The 22,603-nt window shown below is 53.5% G+C and overlaps 1 protein-coding gene and 1 long non-coding RNA gene across 3 annotated transcripts in view; one reads left to right on the forward strand and one right to left on the reverse strand.

Moving 5' to 3' along the window:
- Positions 1-5,372, forward strand: part of LOC116974075 — a 15,058-nt gene extending 9,686 nt beyond the window's left edge. Inside the window, exons 2-3 of the long non-coding RNA XR_004412273.1 lie at positions 4,242-4,243; positions 5,280-5,372. This is a non-coding gene — a long non-coding RNA (uncharacterized LOC116974075). The remainder of the gene's footprint in view (positions 1-4,241; positions 4,244-5,279) is intronic.
- The window catches only part of smpd1 (sphingomyelin phosphodiesterase 1), a 38,621-nt gene that overhangs the window by 7,399 nt on the left and 8,619 nt on the right, over positions 1-22,603 (reverse strand). Inside the window, exons 2-6 of one of the 2 annotated variants that reach the window (XM_033022192.1) lie at positions 12,345-13,114; positions 11,239-11,410; positions 10,425-10,501; positions 8,370-8,515; positions 6,694-7,117 (exon numbers count right to left, since the gene is read on the reverse strand). In XM_033022192.1, the coding sequence (XP_032878083.1) occupies positions 6,717-7,117; positions 8,370-8,515; positions 10,425-10,501; positions 11,239-11,410; positions 12,345-13,114 (1,566 nt within the window). In that variant the 3' untranslated portion in view covers positions 6,694-6,716. Of the gene's footprint in view, positions 1-5,373; positions 7,118-8,369; positions 8,516-10,424; positions 10,502-11,238; positions 11,411-12,344; positions 13,115-22,603 lie in introns of those variants that run through there. The other variant, XM_033022191.1, reaches the window with a different exon arrangement.

A 22,603-nucleotide genomic window follows, 5' to 3' on the forward strand; every position in this document is an offset into this window, starting at 1 on the left:
CCCCCCACCTCCGGCTCTCTCTACCCCAACCCCCCCCTCCTCTCCCCCTGCTTCTGGCTCTCTTTACCCCATCCCCTACCCCCACAAACCACCCCTTCTCCCCCCTCCGGCTCTGTCTATCCCAACTCTCCCCACTCGCATTAATACCCCATTCTACCCCCCCCCCCCCCCCCCTCCTCCAGCTCTCTCTCCCCCCCCCCCCCCCCATCCACCCCCAGACCCAACTCCTCTAACCCCCCCTCTAAACCCACCCTCCCCTCTCCCACCCCTCCCCTCCCCTCCCCTCAGTGTGATTGTGGCCGTCTCTGTCAGATCACCCCCACAGCCTCCTCGAGGCATGAGCCGTCGTTGAGCTGGAACGGGCGCAGAGCAGATGTACGAGGATGCTACCGAGACTCGAGGGGCCTGAGCTACGGGCAGAGGTTGGGGCAGGGCTGGGACACTATTCCTTCGAGCGCAGGATGATGTGGGCTGATCTTATAGAGGTGTATAAAATCACGCAGCGGCTTCAACTAATCCATCGAACAGTTAAAACAGTTTTATTAAAAGAATCGGTGAAATATCAAGCTCACAGCAGCTGGGAATCTTCACAGTTAGTGAACAGACTTGTTTCCTCGGCTACAACAGCAGCAGAACACAGAACATCGCACATTAACACCAGCAGATGCTGGTTAATACACAATAAGACAGAGTGCTGGAGTAACTCAGCGGGTCAGGCAGCATCTGTGGAGAACATGGATAGGTGACGTTTTGGATTTCCAGTAGATCTTGGCGGGCCGAGCGCAAGTGTTCAGCTAAACGGTGGCCGTGTCTACGCTTGGCCTCGCCCATGTGCAGGAGCTGACGCCGGGAGCAGCGGATGCAGTAGATGAGGTGCAAGTGAACCTCTGCCTCATCTGGAAGGACTGTCGAGGTCCCTGGACAGAGTCGAGGGAGGAGGTATATGGACAGGTGGTGCATCTCCTGTGGGTGCAGGGGAAGGCACTGGGGAGGGGGTGGTTTGGGTGGGAAGGGACAAGTGAACCAGAAAGCGGTCTCTGCGGAAGGTGGAACAGGGCGGAGAAGGGATTGGTGGTGGGATCACGTTGGAGGTTGGAGCATTTGACGACACTGGGCCTGTACTCGCTGGAGTTTAGAAGAGTGAGGGGGGACCTCATTGAAACTTACCGAATAATGAAAGGCATAGAGTGGATGGGGAGAGGATGTTTCCACTGGTGGGAGAGTCTAGGACCAGAGGGCACAGCCGCAGAATTAAAGGGTGCTTTTATAGAAAGGAGTTGAGGAGGAACTTCTTTAGTCGGGGTGGTGAATCTGTGGAACTCATTGCCACAGATGGCTGTAGAGGCCAAGTATAAATATTTTTATGGCAGAGATCAATAAATTCTTGATTAGAACGGGTGTCAAGGTTACGGGGAGAAGGCAGGAAAATGGGATTAGGAGGCAGCGATCAGCCATGATTGAATGGCGGAGTGGACTCGATGGGCCGAACGGCCTAATTTTACTCCTATAACTTGTGAACGTGGGGTGGGAAGGAGGCAAGGTATGTGGAGATGAGTTGGAGCGGGCAGGGACAATGCCGGTCTGCCAGGGCAGTTGTTTGTGGATATTGGGGAGAGGTAGACCAGGCTGAGGAACAATCAGGTTGGAGATAACCAGGGGTGATGAGATCAGAGACAGTCTGGTGTCTGTGGAGGTCCCCGAGAGCTGCCCCCCGGCCTCAGTATGGTAGAGGTCAGCTCGCCATCACAGCGACGCCTCCATTACCGGTGGCTTTCATGAGTGTTGGTATTGTTGTGAAATGAGGGTTGTGGTTCCAGACATCTACAAGCCTGCCCCTGTCCCCAGCTTCAGCTGCAGATCACAGTCTGTCCTTGGTCCCATCAGCATCAACCTTGTTGACCAGTCGAGGACCTTGTTGAGGTTTAAACTTCCTCGTCAGCACATTTAGTTTTCGCGCAAAGAATCTCAGTTTAACGACTCCAACTGAGACGTGCTCTGCCCCACATCTATCCTAGGGTAGACTGGCCTGTCTCTCCCAGTCCTTTCCTGAGCCGCTGAGATTAGACAGCCCGCGGGGCCTGTGATTAATGGGTGTCGGGGGTTATGGGGAGAAGGCAGGAGAATGGGGTTAGGAGGGAGAGATAGATCAGCCATGATTGAATGGTGGAGTAGACTTGATGGGCCGAATGGCCTAATTCTGCTCCTGTTACCTACCCTGCTGGCCGTGTGTAAAGGTCCACTTGCCTTCCTCCCGGCACCTCTCCTGTGGCCAGTGACGATTTCCATCGAGACCCCAGCAATCTCCCCCCTTTGCTTCCCCCAGCAACCTAGGCTGCCTCATCAGTGGGAGTTATCCACCTTAATGTGCGCTCAGACATCTAATAGCTCTTCCGTTTCAATGGTAACGTGATCTGGAATCACCAGCACACCTGATCTCCACCATCACAGACGTTTTCTGTGAATATGATTGTAAATTATTGATTGAAGACCTCACCACATCTGACTGCACACGCATTGTGTTTCAGCTTGCTCTTAATATACAAACACAAATCCTTCAGATTTTCCTTCATCTTATTTGCTGCTGATGTTTTAAAGTCCCTCGTTGCATTTTGAATCATACCCTTCCCCATTTACTTTCTCCACATGAACAGGAAAGATTCAATGGGACGTGGACCAAATGCAGGTGAATGGGACTAGCAGAGACGGGCATCTGGGCCAGTATGGATCCTGTGGGCCAAAGGGCCTGTTTCTGTGCTGTGTGTTGCTCCGACACTCTCCTTCTGAGGAGTGTCCCGTATTCAGAGTTCTGTACAATATGCCTATGTTTTAAATACGATTAGAGACACAACACAGTCAGATATGGTGAGGTGTCCAATGAACATATAAGATTATTAAGGGTTCGGACACGGTTTAGAGGCAGGAAACATGTTCCTGATGTTGGGGGAGTCCAGAACCAGGGGGAGTTGGGGGACTCCAGGACCAGTTTAAGAATAAGGGAGATGAGGAAACATTTAGAATGGAGATGAGGAAACAGAGAATGGTGAGTCTGTGGAATTCTCTGCCTCAGAGGGCGGTGGAGGCAGGTTCTCTGGATACTTTCAAGAGAGACCTAGATAGGGCTCTTAAAATTAGCGGAGTCAGGGATATGGGGAGATGGCAGGAACGGGGTACTGATTGGGGATGATCAACCATGATCACATTGAATAGCGGTGCTGGCTCGAACACACTGGCCTTCTCCTGCACCTATTGTCAATGAATAATATACATTTGTATTCACCAAGAAGGTCTTGGGTGGGGAGCAGTTGTGCTGGTGATTCCAGATCACATTACCATTGAAAAGAATGAGGTATTAGATGTCTCGATCTACCAGAGAGCAGTGCTGAACTACTATCTACCTCACTGGTGACCCTCAGACTATCCTTGATCGGTCTTTGCTGGCTTTACCTTGCACTAAACGTTATTCCCTTATCATGTATCTGTACACTGTGAATGGATCGATTGTAATCATGTATTGTCTTTCCGCTGACTAGTTAGCATGCAACAAAAGCTTTTCACTGTACCTCGGTACACGTGACAATAAACTAAACTGATGTCTGAGCACACATAAAGGTAGATAACTCCCCAGGGTCTAATGCAGATGTCCCCAGGCCCTTCAGCCCACCAAGTCCACACCGGCCAGCGATCCCCACACTAGTTCAATCCTACACACTAGGGACAATTTTCAATTAATTTACCAAATTCATTTAACCTGTACGTCTTTGGAGTGTGGGAGGAAACCGGAGCACCTGGAAAAATCCCACGCAGTCACAGGGAGAAGGAGCAAACTCCGTACAGACAGTACCCGTAGTCAGGATGGAACCCAGGTCTCTGGTGCTGTGAGGCAGCAGCTCTACCCGCTGCGCCACCTTAAATAAATGGAATTGTTTCAATGGCTTGTCTAAGATCTCCTGGACTTGCCATCCGGGCCCATTGGTCCTGAACTCTCCCTCGCTGTTAAAAGACTCACCGTCAGGTGTAGACCCAGCTACTATCTCCCCTTCCCATTCCCACACTGACCTTTCTGTCCAGGGCCTCCTCCACTGTCAGAGTGAGGCCAAATGCAAATTGGAGGAGCAGCACCTCATATTTTGCATGGGCAACTTACACCCCAGTGGTATGAATATTGATTTCTCCAATTTCAAGATATCTGTTTTCCCTCTCTCTCTCTCTCTCTCTCTCTCTCCATCCCTCCCCCACCCTAGTCGTCTGCCAGTTTCACTGTCGTCTGCTGAGGTTCACTGTATCACTCGTCACCTTCTCCACAGCCAACACTGCATCATTGTGGGCTCCACCTTTCCTTGACCATTGCTTTTTGCAAATCTTTAATTTTTTTCAATGTACTTTCTATGTTTTGTTGCCTCCCGACTCAGTCTGAAGAAAGATCCTGACCCTAAACGTCACCTATCCATGTTCTGCACAGATGCTGCCTGACCCGCTGAGTTACTCCAGCACTCTGTGAAACGTCACCTATCCATGTTCTCCACAGATGCTGCCTGACCCGCTGAGTTACTCCAGCACTCTGTGAAACGTCACCTATCCATGTTCTCCACAGATGCTGCCTGACCCGCTGAGTTACTCCAGCACTCTGTGAAACGTCACCTATCCATGTTCTGCACAGATGCTGCCTGACCAGCTGAGTTACTCCAGCACTCTGTGAAACGTCACCTATCCATGTTCTCCACAGATGCTGCCTGACCCGCTGAGTTACTCCAGCACTCTGTGAAACGTCACCTATCCATGTTCTCCACAGATGCTGCCTGACCCGCTGAGTTACTCCAGCATTCTGTGTTTCGACAAGTAGTGGTTCTTGTTTACATCTGCTAGTTCCTGAAGAAACCGCCTACAATTCAGACACACAATGGCCACCAAAGTGCCTGGGGAAAGACATCGTGAGGTGATTCAATGCAGTGAATAATGACTCGTCAGTGGATATTTTTAAGGCAGAGATAGACAAATTCTTGATTAGAATGGGCATCGAGGGTTATGGGGAGAATGGGAGGCAGAGATAGATCAGCCATGATTGAATGGCGGAGTGGACTCGATGGGCCGAATGGCCTAATTCTACTCCTGCGTTACTTGTGAATGCCACGATCCCAGCCTGTTGTTCAGTGTCCAGCCCAGGACTGCTCGGAGGGGAACCTGTGTACTTCCCTCTGACAGAGGCGGTGAGCTGACTAGATGCCACTGTGTAAGGCTGTTGCTGTCAAGACTCCAGCCCAGGGCTGTGTGGGAGAGGTGAGTGTGTGAGAGGCAGTGGGGATGACAGTCCCAGGCTGCTGTTGTCTCTGAGCTCGGGCCCAGACGTGGAGAGAATGAATCATATTGAGGCAGAGGGAGAGAGGCACACAATGTTTATTGCAGCAGCCCGAGCTACAAGGTTCCATCATAATACAGACCATTACAGCAGGAATTCACATCAGCCCAGGGGCTCCGCTCCCCCACCGGACCACCCCACTTCAGGCCGCCATCATTGGCAAGCTTTCACGCTCATTAAAGTGAATCACATCAGTGCAGGCGCCACAGAGACAGAACAAACACAGGCATGGGGGCTTGGAGTGTGGAGAAAGTGGAGCAACGCTCGCCCCCACCCCGTCCCACACACTCCCCCCAGGGTCAGGGTCACGCTCCTCCACCCCGTCCCAGTCAGAGGGTGGTGAATCTGTGGAATTCTTTGCCACAGACAGCTGTGGAGGACACAAGTCAGTGGATATGTTTAAGGCAGAGATAGATAGATTCTTGATCAGTACGGGTGTCAGGGGTTATGGGGAGAAGGCAGGAGAATGGGGTTAGGAGGGAGAGATAGATCAGCCGTGATTGAATGGCGGAGTAGACTTGATGGGCTGAATGGCCCTAATTCAGCTCCTATTCCTTATGACCCATCACACACTGGTGGGGTGAGACACAGAGTGAAGCCCCCTCTACACGGGAGGGGGAGGGTCCCAGAGGGGATGGGTCCCGTGGGGGAGGGTCCCGTGGGCGAGGGTCCCAGAGGGGATGATCCCAGAGGGGGAGGCTTCTGGAAGGGGAGGGTCTCATGGGGGAGGGTCCCGGAAGGGGAGGGTCTCATGGGGGAGGGTCCCGGAAGGGGAGGGTCCCAGGGGAATGATCCCAGAGGGGGAGGGTCCCAGAGTAGAGGGTCCCAGATGGGATGATCCCAGAGGGGGAGGCTTCCGGAAGGGGAGGGTCTCATGGGGGAGGGTCTCGTGGGGGATCTGGGATGTAGCAGGCTCTGTGTTGTGGGGGGGGGGGGGGGGGGGGTGGTGGCCCTGAGGCCGGGAGCACTGCCACTGGTCAGTAGAGGGACAGAGAGTGACCGGGCTGTGTAGCGTGGGACTGGCAGTGGCCGGATCATGCACTGACTGGGTGTATGACCAGGTGGTACACGTATGACCAGCCCATTCACTGGATGTGTTCAAGAGAGAGTTAGATTTAGCTCTTAGGGCTGAAGGAATCAAGGGATATGGGGAGAAGGCAGGAACGGGGTACTGATTGGGGATGATCAGCCATGACCATATTGAATGGTGGTGCTGGCTCGAAGGGCCGAATGGTCTCCTCCGGCACCTATTTTCTATGTTTCTAAGACAAGCTAGCACGCGTATATGACCAGCGCTCCTTGCTCCGGGAGGCTCTAGTAGATTCTGGTGGGCTCTGTGAGTTTCTGTGTGGTTCTGTGGGTGTCAGCACATGGGGGGCGGCCGATGCCGGTGGAGTTGGGAGTAGGGCAGGCCGGGGGGCAGGTCCCGGCACAGCTGGGGGTCTTCGGCACGGCCCGTACGCAGGGCACAGAGCACGGCAGCCCGGCACTCGACGAGGCACGGCAGTGCAACACTCCCCTTGTGCCGCAGGTACCAGTAACGGTCGAAGAGGCGCTGGTCCTTGTACAGGCGGCTCAGCAGCCGCTGGAAGTCGGCGGGGAAGGCGGAGTCCATGCCGTAACTCTGCCGTAGCCGGTACAGGGAGCTCCAGGCGGCACGGCCACTGCCATTGGCCTCCGTCAGGTTCAGGATGAACGTCTCGTGGTCAAGCACCAGGCTGGAGCTGCCCCGGTAATCACCGTCAACCTCGTACACACGGTACCCTGCAACATACAACACACGTCAACATGCTACACGTGGTACCCTGCAACATACAACACGGCACCATCACGCTTGTACACACGGTACCCTGCAACATACAACACGTCAACATGGTACACACGGTACCCTGCAACATACAACACGGCACCATCACGCTTGTACACGCAGTACCCTGCAACATACAACACGGCACCGTCACACTTGTACACGCAGTACCCTGCAACATACAACACGTCAACATGGTACCCTGCAACATACAACACTGCATCGTCACACTTGTGCACGCGGTACCGGCAACATACAACACGTCAACATGGTACAGCGGTACCTGCAACATACAACACGGCACCGTCAACCTCGTACACACGGTACCCTGCAACATACAACACGGCACCGTCACGCTTGTACACGCAGTACCCTGCAACATACAACACATCAACATGGTACACGCGGTACCCTGCAACACACAACACGTCAACACGTCACTGTACCTCGGTACACATGACAATAAACTAAACCAAAGTGAACTCAACTAAACGTTTCAGATCGAGACCCTTCTTCAGAAAGTCTGAAGGGTCTCGACCCGAAACGTTGCCCATTCCTTCTCTCCAGAGATGCTGCCTGTCCCGCTGAGTTACTCCAGCACTCTGTGTTTATTTTCGGTGTAAGCCAGCACCTGCGGCTCATTCTGCAGGCGTTTACATGTCCGTGGTGCTGCTGCTGTAAGAATGTCATTGTTCCGTCTCAGGACATATGATGATAAAACACTTCCTGACTCTTGAACCATGTCACACGCCAGCCACCAACGCACACCCGCGTCTTAGTCTAGTTTAGAGATACAGCGCGGAAACAGGCCCTTCGGCCCACCGAGTCCGCACTGACCAGCGATCCCCGCACGCTGACACTATCCTACACACACCAGGGGCAATTTACAATTGTTTTACTGAAGCCAATTAACCTATAAACCTGCATGTATTTGGAGTGTGGGAGGAAACTGGAGCACCCGGAGAAAGCCCACGCAGGTCACAGGGAGAACGTACAAACTTTGTACAGACACCACCTGTAGTTAGGATAGAACCCGGGTCTCTGGCGCTGTGAGGCAGCAACTCTACTGCTGCCCACACGCTGGGATCGCCAACTCCCACTGGGAACAGAATCCCTTTCTTTCCCCCCCCTCCCGCCCACCAACCCCTGGGGACATTATTACCCCCCCCCCCAGGGCTAGGCCTTGCCCTCCTGTCCGTATGTACGTACCCGGGTTGAGGCCGATGTAGGTGGTGACGCTGGGGGCGATGAAGGCCACAGACAGCGGGCGGCTCAGCGTCTCCTCATCGTAGAACATCTCAAACTCATCCACGTGTGTGTGGCCAAAAAACTGGGCCGCTATCGTCCCCTCATACCTGGGGGTGGGGGGGAGAGAGAGTGGGAGGGGGGGAGAGAGAGGGGGGAGAGGGGAGAGGGGCGGGGGGAGAGAGAGGGGGGGAGAGGGAGAGGGGCGGGGGGAGAGGGAGAGGGGCGGGGTGAGAGAGGGGGGGGAAGAGAGAGGGGGGGAGAGAGAGGGGGGAAGAGAGAGAGGGGGGTAGAGGGGGGGGGGAAGAGAGAGGGGGGGAAGAGAAGAGGGGGGGAAGAGAGAGGGGGGAAGAAGAGAGGGGGGGGAAGAGAGGGGGGGGAAGAAGAGGGGGGGGAAGAGAGAGGGGGGGGGAAGAGAGAGGGGGAAGAGAGGGGGGGGAAGAGAGAGGGGGGGAAGAGAGAGAGGGGGGGGAGAGAGGGGGGGGAGTTTAGTTTAGAGATTATAGCGCGGGGAAACAGGCCCTTCGGCCCACCGAGTCTGCACTGACCAGTGATCCCTGCACATTAACATTATCGTACACACACTAGGGACAATTTACATGTTTCCTAAGCCAATTAACCTGCAAACCTGTACATTATTGGAGTGTGGGAGGAAACTGAAGAACATACAAACTCCGTACAGACAGCACCCGTGAGCAGGATCGAACTCGGGTCTCCAGCGCCGTGAGGCAGCAACTCTACCGCTGCGCCACCGTGCCGCCGAGCTTAATGACATGCGTCCGACAGCAGGGTCATAAGGTCATGCAGGTACAGCAGGCAGTGAAGAAAGCGAATGGCATGTTGGCCTTCATAACAAGAGGAATCGAATATCGGAGCAAAGAGGTCCTTCCGCAGTTGTACAGAGCCCTAGTGAGGCCACACCTGGAGTATTGTGTGTAGTTATGGTCCCCTAATTTGAGGAAGGACATTCTTGCTATTGAGGGAGTGCAGCGTAGGTTTACAAGGTTAATTCCCGGGATGGCGGGACTGTCATATGCTGAGAGAATGGAGCAGCTGGGCTTGTACACTCTGGAGTTTAGAAGGATGAGAGGGCATCTCATTGAAACATATAAGATTGTTAAGGGCTTGGACACGCTAGAGGCAGGAAACATGTTCCCGATGTTGGGGGAGTCCAGAACCAGGGGCCACAGTTTAGGAATAAGTAGTAAGCCATTTAGAACGGAGACGAGGAAACACGTTTTCTCACAGAGAGTGGTGAGTCTGTGGAATTCTCTGCCTCAGAGGGTGGTGGAGGCAGGTTCTCTGGATGCTTTCATGAGAGAGCTAGATAGGGCTCTTAAAAATAGCGGAGTCAGGGGATATGGGGAGAAGGCAGGAGCGGGGTACTGATTGGGAATGATCAGCAATGATCACATTGAATGGCGGTGCTGGCTCGAAGGGCCGAATGGCCTACTCCTGCACCTATTGTCTATTGTCATAAGTGATAGGAGCAGAATTAGGCCATTCGGCCCATCAAGTCTACTCCACCATTCCATCATGGCTGATCTATCTCTCCCTCCTAGCCCTATTCTCCTGCCTTCTCCCCATAACCCCCAACACCCGTACTGATCAATCTCCACAGCTGTCTGTGGCAATGAATCCCACAGATTCACCACCCTTGGGCTAAAGAAATCCCTCCTCATCTCCTTCCCTGAGTTAGATAGAGCTCTAGGGGCTAATGAAGTCAAGGGATGTGGGGAAGAAGACATGCACGGGTTATTGATTGGGGACGATCAGCCATGGTCACAATGAATGGTGGTGCTGGCTCGAAGGGCCGAATGGCCTCCTCCTGCATCTATTTTCTATGTTTCTATGAACATCCTTTAATTCTGAGGCTGTGCCCTCTGGTCCGAGACTCTCTCACTAGTGGAAACATCCTCGTTCAAACATCAACATGGGGCGATCAAGCCTCGTTCAGTCTAGTTTAGTTAGTTAGATAGTTTAGTCTAGGTTAGTCTAGTTTAGTTTCGTGGTGCCGACCTGTTGACGATGCGGTAATAGTTCCAGCTCCAGACCTTCATGCAGAGACCGGGGGGGATGTGACCGATGATGTGAACCTGGCGGCACAAACACACGGCAGGTAGTGCAGATGCAGCGGATGTGGACACCGTCAGCACCCACCCCCCCACCACAACCACCCCTTCTCAACCCCCTCACCCACCCACCCCTCATCACCCCTCCCCCCCCCCCCCTCCCTCCCCCAACCTTTCACTCCCACCTCCCCCACCTTCACCTGCCTCACCCCTCCCCCCCCCCCCCTCCCTCCCCCAACCTTTCACTCCCACCTCCCCCACCTTCACCTGCCTCAACCCACCCCCCCCCCACCCCGCAGCTGCCACAGGGCCCACGCGTCGTTCAGGCAGATGAGCACAGATTATCTACAGCCCACAGATCACCCAGCGAGGCCCAGACACACAGCAGCTCCCTGTACAAGCAGTGAGACAGCTGCTCCCCCCCCCCCCACACACACACACAGACACGCCCACACACACGCACACACAGACACACACGCCCTCACACACACACACACGCCCAGACCCACACAGACACAGACACAGACACACACACACAGATACACACACACACACACGCCCTCCCACACACACACACAGATACACACACACACACACACACACAGAAACACACACACAGATACACACACACACACACAGATACACATACAGACACACACACACCCACCGGTGCACACGTACAGACACACCAACACAGGTACACACAGACACACCCACCCACAGTTACACACACAGGAACACACACCCAGACCCAGACCCACCTTCTCCCCGCTCCACTCTGCCCCCTGCAGGACTCCCACCAGCCACTGCAGCTGACCAGCGGGGTCGGTGGAGTTGACGAGCAGCCAGAAGTTCTCGTGCGAGCAGAAGTTCATGTTGAGTGAGACAAGCCTGAGGCCTGGTCGTACCGCCACCGTGTAGAACCCTCCCCTCCTGCAACACAGCACAGCGGGACATCACAAGGGAACAGCACACACACAGGGGGACAACACAGCCTGGCGTGTCTCTCTCCGAGTTTTGGCGGGTGTGCCTGTGTGTGTTGGCCCGTGTGTAATGTGTGTGTTGGTCCGTGTGTAATGTGTGTGTTGGTCCGTGTGTGTGTGGCTGTGTGAGTGTTGGCCCGTGTGTGTGTGTGCGTGCCCGTGTGTGTATGTTGGCCCGAGTGTGTGTGTGTGTATGTGTGTTGGCCTGTGTGTGTGTGTGTGTGTGCGGGTATATATGTGTGCACGCGTGTCCGTGTGTGTGACTCACCGCAAGGTCTGCAGGGCTGTGGGGGGCAGCCCATGTGTGTGTGTGTGCGCGCGTATGTATGTGTGCACGCGTGTTGTTTGCATGACTCACCGCAGGGTCTGCAGGGCTGTGGGGGACAGCCCATGTGTGTGTGTGTGTGTGTGTGCGCGTATGTATGTGCGCACGCATGTGCGTGACTCACCGCAGGGTCTCCAGGGCTGTGGGGGGCAGCCCATGTGTGTGTGCGCGTATGTATGTGTGCACGCGTGTGCGTGACTCACCGCAAGGTCTCCAGGGCTGTGGGGGCAGCCTGTGTGTGTGTGCGTGTGTACGTGTATGTATGTGTGCACGCGTGTGCGTGACTCACCGCAGAGTCTCCAGGGCTGTGGGGGATGCCTGTGTGTGTGTGTGTGTGTGTGTATGCACGTATGTATGTGTGCACGCGTGTGCGTGGCTCACCGCAGGGTCTCCAGGGCTGTGGGGGCAGCCCATGTGTGTGTGTGCGTGTGTACGTGTGTATGTGTCCCTGTGCGTGACTCACCGCAGGGTCTCCAGGGCTGTGGGGGCAGCCCATGTCTGTGTGTGTGTGTGTGTGTGTGTGCGCATATGTATGTGTGCACGCGTGTGCGTGACTCACCGCAGGGTCTCCAGGGCTGTGGGGGGCAGCCATTGCTGCCAGGCATCCACCATGGCGTTGTAGAGCCAGGAGCTGGACTGGTTTCCGTGGATGAAGGGGGGGGGGAAGCTGTTGACTGGGGTGCTCTCGTGGTTGCCCACGGCAGGATAGATGGTGAGGTTGGGCAGGTGTTGGCGCAGGAGGTTGGTGATGGTGGTCAGGGCATTGATTTGGTCGTGCCGGCTCTGTTGCCACACGTTGTGGGCAGGGATATCACCGGCCCAGTACGCCAGGTCGTAGCGCTGGTGCTGCAGATGCTGCAGGAGGTTTGTGATGGTGCGCAGCGGCAAGTCGCATTTGCTGTACTCGCCCCAGGGGCCGGCGCCCTGCTGGTGAGGGGGCGGCTGGCCAGCACCGACACGGCAACACAGGGGCTCCCGGCAATGGGGGTCTGTGCCGGCAGCGTAGTCCTTGTCCCAGTGAATGTCAGTCAGGAAGAGGATGCGGGTAACGGGCGAGCCGGCCGGCGGCAACACCGGCGGCACCACCGGGGGCTTTGGTGTCACCGGCAGGCTGATGTTCCATGGACCGTAGATGTCCCAGTGCCCACAGTCGCTGCCCAGCAGCAGCCCGCATGCCTCTGCAGGCCGCAGCACTGACTGCACCCACGCAGTGATCATGTCACGCTCAAACAGCCGAATGGCCTGCACGCAGACCTCCCCTGCAGCAAGGTGCAGCTCCACACACAGGTGCGTGGCCATCAGACCCACCTCATCCATGCCCACCTTCAGCTGCGGAGAAAGCAAGGGGGCATCCATTAGTGCACGGGTTCCCAACCAGCTACCCCTGGCAACTGGAACAGCACATAACAATGTTAATGGACAATAGACAATAGGTGCAGGAGTAGGCCATTTGGCCCTTCGAGCCAGCACCGCCATTCAATATGATCAAGGCTGATCATCCACAATCAGTACCCCATTCCTGCCTTCCCCCCATATCCCCTAACTCCGCTATTTTTAAGAGCCCTGTCTGGCTCATCCAGAGAACCTGCCTCCACCGAGAATTCAAGTTCAAGTGAGTTTATTGTCATGTGTCTCTGATAGGACAATGAAATTCTTGCTTTGCTTCAGCACACAGAACATAGTAGGCATTGACTACAAAACAGATCAGTGTGTCCATATACCATAATATAAATATATACACACATGAATAAATAAACTGATAAAGTGCAAATAACAGACAATGGGTTATTAATAATCAGAGTTTTGTCCGAGCCAGGTTTAATAGCCTGATGGCTGTGGGGAAGTGGCTATTCCTGAACCTGGTTGTTGCTCCACACTCCACACTCACTTATTTTAGCTCACTTATTTATGAACAGAACCAAGAACCAATTTATATACCAGAACCAAACACACTCAGTCAATGAGAACAAATATGTACACATCCACAATCAACTCATTTTCCCCCTGGGTGGGTGATATTTACCCAGGCTGGGAACCCTTGCATTAGTGGGAGCAACAACATGGGGGGCTTCAGTTAGTTTTGGAAGGAACTGCAGATGCCAGTTCAAACCAAAGATAGACACAAAATGCATCACAGTTTAAGAATAAGGGGTCGGCCATTTAGAACTGAGATGAGGAAAAACTTCTTCACCCAGAAAGTTGTGAATTTGTGGAATTCTCGGCCACAGAAGGCAGTGGAGGCCGATTCACTGGATGGCGGTGCTGAAGGGCTTACTCCTGCACCTATTTTCTATGTTGATATGACTCGGTCACTAGGTAGCAGGCACTCTCACGTTACTGGATACAGCGGATCATTATACAAGCCACACGTGGTGCCCAGTAACACGGTTAAAGCTACTAACAGATATTGTGGCATGGAGCCGGCAGCACATCATGTGACCTCCAGCCAGTCATGTGACCTCCAGCCCGTCACGTCACCGTCCAGCCCGTCATGTGACCTCCAGCCAGTCACGTGACCTCCAGCCCGTCACGTGACCTCAAGCCAGTCACGTGACCGTCCAGCCCGTGACGTGACCTCCAGCCCGTCTCTGGTCTCCAACACTGGGATGGTTGGACGGGCCATGGATTTGGAGGGTGGAGGGGGATGTGGGCCAAACGGGGGTCAGGGGGATGTGGGGGAGGGGGGCTGGAAGGGGTGTCTGGGGGAGGGGGGGATCTAGGGGAGAGGGGCTGGGGGAGGGGGGCTGGGGAAGGGGGGGCAGGGAAGGGGGTCTGGGGAAGGGGGGGGGCTGGAAGGGGTGTCTGGGGGAGGGGGGGATCTGGGGGAGAGGGGCTGGGGGAGGGGGGCTGGGGAAGGGGGGGCAGGGAAGGGGGTCTGGGAAGGGGGGGGGTGTAGGGAGGGGGGCTGGATGAGGGGGTGGGGGCTGGGGGCCTGTGCGGAGTTTGTACGTTCTCCATGTGACCGCGTGGGTTTCCTCCGGGCGCTCCGGTTTCCTACCACATCCCAAAAACGTGCGGCTCTGTCGGCTAATCCACCATCTGCAAATTGCACTGTGGTCAGAAAGAACTGCAGATGCAGTTTTAAACCGAAGGAAGACACAAAATGCTGGAGTAACTCAGCGGGACTGGCAGCATCTCTGGAGAGAAGGAATGGGTGGCGTTTCAGGTACAAACCTTTCAGTGTGGGAATGGGAGGGGGTGTTAACATGTTGAGCAACCAGGAGATGAGGTTGCTGAGCGGAGGTGTTCAGTGAAACGATCGTCGAGCCTGTGCTTGGTCTCACATCTCTTGATCTGCATCTCGTTTAATCTCTTACACGTCCATATCTATGTAACTCCCTCTCCCGAGGGCTAGTCTGAAGAAAGGTCTCGACATGAAACGCCACCCAGAGATGCTGCCTGTCCCACTGAGTTACTCCAGCTTTTTGTAAATCGCCCCTAGTGTGTAGGGAGTGGATGAGAATGTGGGATAACATGGAACTAGTGTCAACGGGCAATCGATGGTCAGCATGGACTCAGTGGGCTGAAGGGCCTGTTTCCGTGCTGTATCTCTAAACTCAACAGGTCAAGCAGTATCTGTGGAGGGAAGAGACGAACTGCATTTATGCTCAGGACCCTGCATCAGTCTGAAGAAGGGTCTCGACCCGAAATGTCAACTGCACATCCCCCCACAGCTGCTGCCTGACCCGCTGAGTTCCTCCAGCACTTTGTGCTTTGCTCAGGATTCTAGCATCTGCAGTTTCTTTTGTCTCCAGTCGGCCATGGTTTGGACTTCCCAGTACTGACAAGAGCTCTCTGTGTGGAGTCTGGTCACACAGTCACCCCACCCTCGCCAGCTCTCTCTCTCTCTCTCTCTCTCTCTCTGTCTCGGGTGTGGTGTGGTCTCTGGAGTCAGGTCACACACACACAGACATGCCCACTCGCCTACCCCTGGCAACAGCCTGGCCTATTTTAAGATTTATTTCATAATCTGCCCCCTTAGCAATATCAATTCCTGTGGTGATGTGAAGTGCAGAGTTGGCATTCTGACTCACTGTTTGTGGCGACGAGTTGGATTGTTGTGAGCTCGGGCAGAGTGCCCAGCGCAGGGGCAGTGTTACTGGGGCAGAGGTGGTGTAACTGGGGCAGGGGTGGTGTTACTGGGGCAGGGGTGGTGTTACTGGGGCAGGGGTGGTGTTACTGGGGCAGGGGTGGTGTTACTGGGGCTGGGGTGGTGTTACTGGGGCCGGGGTGGTGTTACTGGGGAAACACAGTGGAGCAGGGCCTGGGATTTACAGCACCATTGGCTGGGGAGGGGAGAGCTTCACTGCCCGGTCCATCACCGGCTCTGACCACCATCGCAGGGATCTACAGGAGTCGCTGCCTTAAAAAGGCAGCCAGCAACATCAGAGACCCACACCATGCTGGCCACACACTCCTTTCACCATTGCCATCGGGAAGAAGATACAGGAGCCTGAAAATTGTAACGTCCAGGTTCAGGAACAGCTTCTTCCCTACAGCCATCAGGCTGTTAAACACAACCTCAAAGAAGCTCTGAACTATGTGGACTATTATTGCACTATTATTGGGGGGCGCGGGCGGTTATATGTGTGTGTGTGTGTGTGTGTGTGTGTGTGTGTGTGTGTGTGTGTGCGTGTGTGTGCGCGTGTGTGTGTGGGGGTGTGTGTGTGTGTGTGTGTGTGTGTGTGTGCGCGAGTGTGTGTACGTGTGTGTGTGCGCGTGTGTGTGTACGTGTGTGTGTTGAATTGAATTGAATTGAATCCTTTATTTGTCATTCAGACCTTTCGGTGTGCGTGCATGTGTGTAAGTGTGCGTGCGTGTGTGTGCGTGTGTGTACATATGATCTGTATAAATGTGTATATGTGAGTATGTGTATATACACACACACACTGAACTGTTCTCTCTTTTATTATATGGTTGACAGTGCACTATGTTCACACATTGTGTTGTGCTGCTGCAAGTGAGAATGTCATTGTTCTATCTGGGTCTAACAACACTAAACAGTCTGACTGACCACACACTGGTTGCTGCTGGGAACAAACCAAGACCCACTCTGTCAGCGAGTGCTACGGGAACTGAGACAACAAACACACACAGGCCTGTGGCCGGGTGTGAAAGCCACAGGGAGAACATCAGCTGTACTTAGTTCCGTAACACGTTACACAGGTCGAGTTCAGACAGCACGGGCGACACACACAGCCCCCCCCCCCCCCCCCCCCCGCCTGATGCCCACTGCATCACTACTGCAGTGGGTCTGTGTCAAAGTCAGGCCATGTCAGGGCAGGTGAAGGGGCAGAGGTGGGGTTACAGGGGCAGGGCTCTCCAGAGATGCTGCCTGTCCAGCTGAGTTACTCCAGCGTTCCTCTACGTCACTACCACAGCGTGTCTGTGGTACAATTGTAACTTGCCACAAAGTGCTGGAGTAACTCAGCGACACAGGCAGCATCTCTGGAGAAACGGGTGACTGAAGAAGGGTCGTGAAGCAAAACGTCCCCCATTCCTCCTCTCCAGAGATGCTGCCCGTCTCGCTGAGTTACTCCAGCGTTTTGTGTGTATCTTCGGTGTAAGCCAGCATCTGCAGTTCCTTCCTACACAGTACATTTGTGGTGATGATGTGTCAAAGAGCAGAGAGAGGTTCAAAACCAAACCAAACTTAGTTAAACAATATGGGATAACATGGAACTAGTGTCAACGGGCGATCGATGGTCAGCGTGGACTCAGTGGGCTGAAGGGCCTGTTTCCGTGCTGTATCTCTAAACTCAACAGGTCAAGCAGTATCTGTGGAGGGAAGAGACAGACTGCATTTCAGCTCAGGACCCTGCATTAGTCTGAAGTAGGGTCTCGACCCGAAACGTCAACTGCCCATCTCCCCACAGCTGCTGTCTAACCCGCTGAGTTCCTCAAGCACTTTGTGCTTTGCTCAGGATTCTAGCATCTGCAGTTTCTTTTGTCTCCAGTCTCCCATGGTTTGGACTTCCAAGTGCTCACAAGAGCTCTCTGTGTGGAGTCTGGTCACACAGTCACCCCACACTCACCAGCTCTCTCTCTCTCTGTCTCGGGTGTGGTGTGGTCTCTGGAGTCAGGTCACACACAGAGACATGCCCACTCGCCCACCCCTGGCAACAGCCTGGCCTATTTTAAGATTTATTTCATAATCTGCCTCCTTAGCAATTTCAATTCCTGTGATGATGTGAAGTGCAGAGTTGGCATTCTGACTTTCACTGTTTGTGGCGACGAGTTGGATTGTTGCGAGCTCGGGCAGAGTGCCCAGCGCAGGGGCAGTGTTACTGGGGCAGGGATGGTGTTACTGGGGCAGGGGTGGTGTTACTGGGGCAGGGGTGGTGTTACTGGGGCAGGGTTGGTGTTACTGGGGCAGGGATGGTGTTACTGGGGCAGAGGTGGTGTTACTGGGGCAGGGATGGTGTTACTGGGGCAGGGATGGTGTTACTGGGGCAGGGATGGTGTTACTGGGGCAGGGATGGTGTTACTGGGGCAGGGGTGGTGTTACTGGGGCAGGGGTGGTGTTACTGGGGCAGAGGTGGTGTTATTGGGGCAGGGGTGGTGTTACTGGGGCAGGGGTGGTGTTACTGGGGCAGAGGTGGTGTTACTGGGGCAGGGGTGGTATTACTGGGGCAGGGGTGGTGTTACTGGGGCAGGGGTGGTGTTACTGGGGCAGGGGTGGTGTTACTGGGGCAGGGGTGGTGTTACAGGGGCAGGGGTGGTGTTACAGGGGCAGGGGTGGTGTTACAGGGGCAGGGGTGGTGTTACTGGGGCAGGGGTGGTGTTACTGGGGCAGGGGTGGTGTTACTGGGGCAGGAGTGGTGTTACATAGAAACATAGAAATTAGGTGCAGGAGTAGGCCATTCGGCCCTTCGAGCCTGCACCGCCATTCAATATGATCATGGCTGATCATCCAACTCAGTATCCCGTACCTGCCTTCTCTCCATACCCTCTGATCCCCTTAGCCACAAGGGCCACATCTAACTCCCTCTTAAATATAGCCAATGAACTGGCCTCGACTACCCTCTGTGGCAGAGAGTTCCAGAGATTCACCACTCTCTGTGTGAAAAAAGTTCTTCTCATCTCGGTTTTAAAGGATTTCCCCCTTATCCTTAAGCTGTGACCCCTTGTCCTGGACTTCCCCAATATCGGGAGCAATCTTCCTGCATCTAGCCTGTCCAACCCCTTAAGAATTTTGTAAGTTTCTATAAGATCCCCTCTCATTCTCCTAAATTCTAGAGAGTATAAACCAAGTCTATCCAGTCTTTCTTCATAAGACAGTCCTGACATCCCAGGAATCAGTCTGGTGAACCTTCTCTGCACTCCCTCTATGGCAATAATGTCCTTCCTCAGATTTAGAGACCAAAACTGTACGCAATACTCCAGGTGTGGTCTCACCGAGACCCTGTACAACTGCAGTAGAACCTCCCTGCTCCTATACTCAAATCCTTTGCTATGAAAGCTAACATACCATTCGCTTTCTTCACTGCCTGCTGCACCTGCATGCCTACTTTCAATGACTGGTGTACCATGACACCCAGGTCTCGCTGCATCTCCCCTTTTCCTAGTCGGCCACCATTTAGATAATATTCTGCTTTCCTGTTTTTGCCACCAAAATGGATAACCTCACATTTATCCACATTATACTGCATCTGCCAAACATTTGCCCACTCACCCAGCCTATCCAAGTCACCTTGCAGTCTCCTAGCATCCTCCTCACAGCTAACACTGCCCCCAGCTTAGTGTCATCCGCAAACTTGGAGATATTGCCTTCAATTCCCTCATCCAGATCATTAATATATATTGTAAATAGCTGGGGTCCCAGCACTGAGCCTTGCGGTACCCCACTAGTCACTGCCTGCCATTGTGAAAAGGACCCGTTTACTACTACTCTTTGCTTCCTGTTTGCCAGCCAGTTCTCTATTCACATCAATACTGAGGCAGGGGTGATGTTACATGGGCAGAGGTGGTGTTACTGGGGCAGAGGTGGTGTAACGGGCAGGGCGGGTGAAGGGGCAGAGGTGGTGTTACAGGGGCAGATGTGGTGTTACAGGGGCAGGGTGGTGTTACTGGGGCAGGGGTGGTGTAACGGGGGCAAGGGTGGTGTAACGGGGGCAGGGGTGGTGTTACTGGGGCAGGGCTCTCCAGAGATGCTGCCTGTCCCGCTGAGTTACTCCAGCTTTTTGTATCGACTCACACAGACCTTTCTGTCCTCGGTCTCCTCCATTGTCAAAGTGAAGCTAACTGCAAATTGGAGGAACAGCATCTCATATTTTGCTTGGGCAGCTTACAGCCCAATGGTATGAATATTGGTTTCTCCAACTCCAGGTAGCTCCGACATTCCCTCTCTCTCTATCCCTCCCCCACCCAAGTCGCACTAACTTCTCATTTTCACCCAACAAACGGCTAACAATAGCCTGTTTCCTTTATCATCGTTCTGTTTTTACATATCTTTCAATCATTGTTCTTTATCTCTCTACATCACTACTGCAGTGTGTCTGTGGTCAACAGCCCAAGGCAACAAGTACCACTGTGGTTTGACACAAGCTCAGCGGAACTCAGAGAAAAGGGTGACTGAAGAAGGGTCGTGAACCAAAACGTCATCCATTCCTTCTCTCCAGATATACTGCCTGTCTCGCTGAGTTACTCCAGCGTTTTGTGTCTATCTTCGGTGAAAGCCAGCATCTGCACTTCCTTCCTACACTGTACATTTGCGGTGATGACTTATCAAAGAGCAGAGACCAAAGTTGCAGAGAGCTCTTGTTAAACCACACATCACGTTAGGCAGATAAGGGTTGGTGTTGGCATCATGCTCGTCACGGAGATTGTGGGCCGATGTGAAGTGAGCAGAGTGAGGGTGCTTGAGACTGATGGGGGGGCACAGGGTGTTGCGGAGAGGCGCGGCCGGAGCTGGTGAGTGGTCACCTTGCCCCGACTGCAGCGGCCACACCGTTGGTGAGCGGTCAGAGCAGCAGCTCTCCCTCCGTCTGGGACATTAGCTGGACACCACTGAGGCTTTTACAGCACAGCCGTGTGACACAGCTGATTACCATCTGGTTTGGGAACTGCTCTGCCCAGGACAAGAAGGCTCTGCAGAGAGTAGTGCGTTCGGCCGAACGCACTATGGGAACTTCACTCGCCCCCCTGCAGGAACTATACATCAGGAGGTGCAACTCAAGAGCCAATAAAATCATGGGAGACCCCTTCCACCCGTGCAATGGACTGTTCCAGCTGCTACAGTCAGGCAAACGCCTCCGTTGCCATGCTGTGAGAACGGAGAGGTTGAGAAGGAGTTTCTTCCCAGAGGCCATTCGGACTGTAAACTCCTATCTCACCAGGGACTAATTTTACTGAACGTTTTTCCTTCTGCCCACAATATTTAATATGTAAAAGAATTTGTGATTGTGTTTATAGTTTGTTTGGTTGTTTGTTTGTTTGTCTTTTTGCACAAAGTCCGCGAGCATTGCCACTTTTCATTTCACTGCACATCTCGTATGTGTATGTGACGAAATAAACTTGACTTGACTTGACTAACACACCCAGAGGATGTGGTACACACATCCCTCTCCTACTTTCCTCCGCAACCAGGCACCAAACCTCCACTGAGGGCACTGCCAACCTGCAACCTTTTTGTATATAAGACATAAAGGAGGATCTTGAAATTTATTCGGAACCGCACAGGGAGCCAGTGGAGAGAGGCCAGGATCGGCCATTTGGCCCTTCGAGCCAGCACCGCCATTCAATATGATCAAGGCTGATCATCCACAATCAGTACCCCGTTCCTGCCTTCCCCCCATACCCCCTAACTCCGCTATTTTTAAGAGCCCTGTCTGGCTCATCCAGAGAACCTGCCTCCACCGAGAATTCAAGTTCAAGTGAGTTTATTGTCATGTGTCTCTGATAGGACAATGCAATTCTTGCTTTGCTTCAGCACACAGAACATAGTAGGCATTTACTACAAAACAGATCAGTGTGTCCATATACCATAATATAAATATATACACACATGAATAAATAAACTGGTAGTGCAAATAACAGAAAGTGGTTGCTAATAATCAGAGTTTTGTCCGAGCCAGGTTTAATAGCCTGATGGCTGAGGGGAAGTGGCTATTCCTGAACCTGGTTGTTGCTCCACACGCACTTATTTTAGCTCACTTATTTATGAACAGAACCAAGAACCAATTTATATACCAGAACCAAACACACTCAGTCAATGAGAACAAATATGTACACATCCACAATCAACTCATTTTCCCCCTGGGTGGGTGATATTTACCCCAGGCTGGGAACCCTTGCATTAGTGGGAGCAACAACATGGGGCATCACAGACACGAGCATGGGGGGGGGGGGGGGAATCATTCAGTTAGTTTTGGAAGGAACTGCAGATGCCAGTTCAAACCAAAGATAGACACAAAATGCATCACAGTTTAAGAATAAGGGGTCGGCCATTTAGAACTGAGATGAGGAAAAACTTCTTCACCCAGAAAGTTGTGAATTTGTGGAATTCTCGGCCACAGAAGGCAGTGGAGGCCGATTCACTGGATGACGGTGCTGAAGGGCTTACTCCTGCACCTATTTTCTATGTTGATATGACTCGGTCACTAGGTAGCAGCCACTCTCACGTTACTGGATATAGCGGATCATTATACAAGCCACACGTGGTGCCCAGTAACACGGCTAAAGCTACTAACAGATATCGTGGCATGGAGCCGGCAGCACGTCATGTGACCTTATGTCTCCCGAGGGCTAGTCTGAAGAAGGGTCTCGACATGAGACGCCACCCAGAGATGCTGCCTGTCCCACTGAGTTACTCCAGCT

Source organism: Amblyraja radiata, chromosome 6 (assembly GCF_010909765.2).
Source record: "Amblyraja radiata isolate CabotCenter1 chromosome 6, sAmbRad1.1.pri, whole genome shotgun sequence".
Classification (NCBI taxonomy): Eukaryota; Metazoa; Chordata; class Chondrichthyes; order Rajiformes; family Rajidae; genus Amblyraja; species Amblyraja radiata.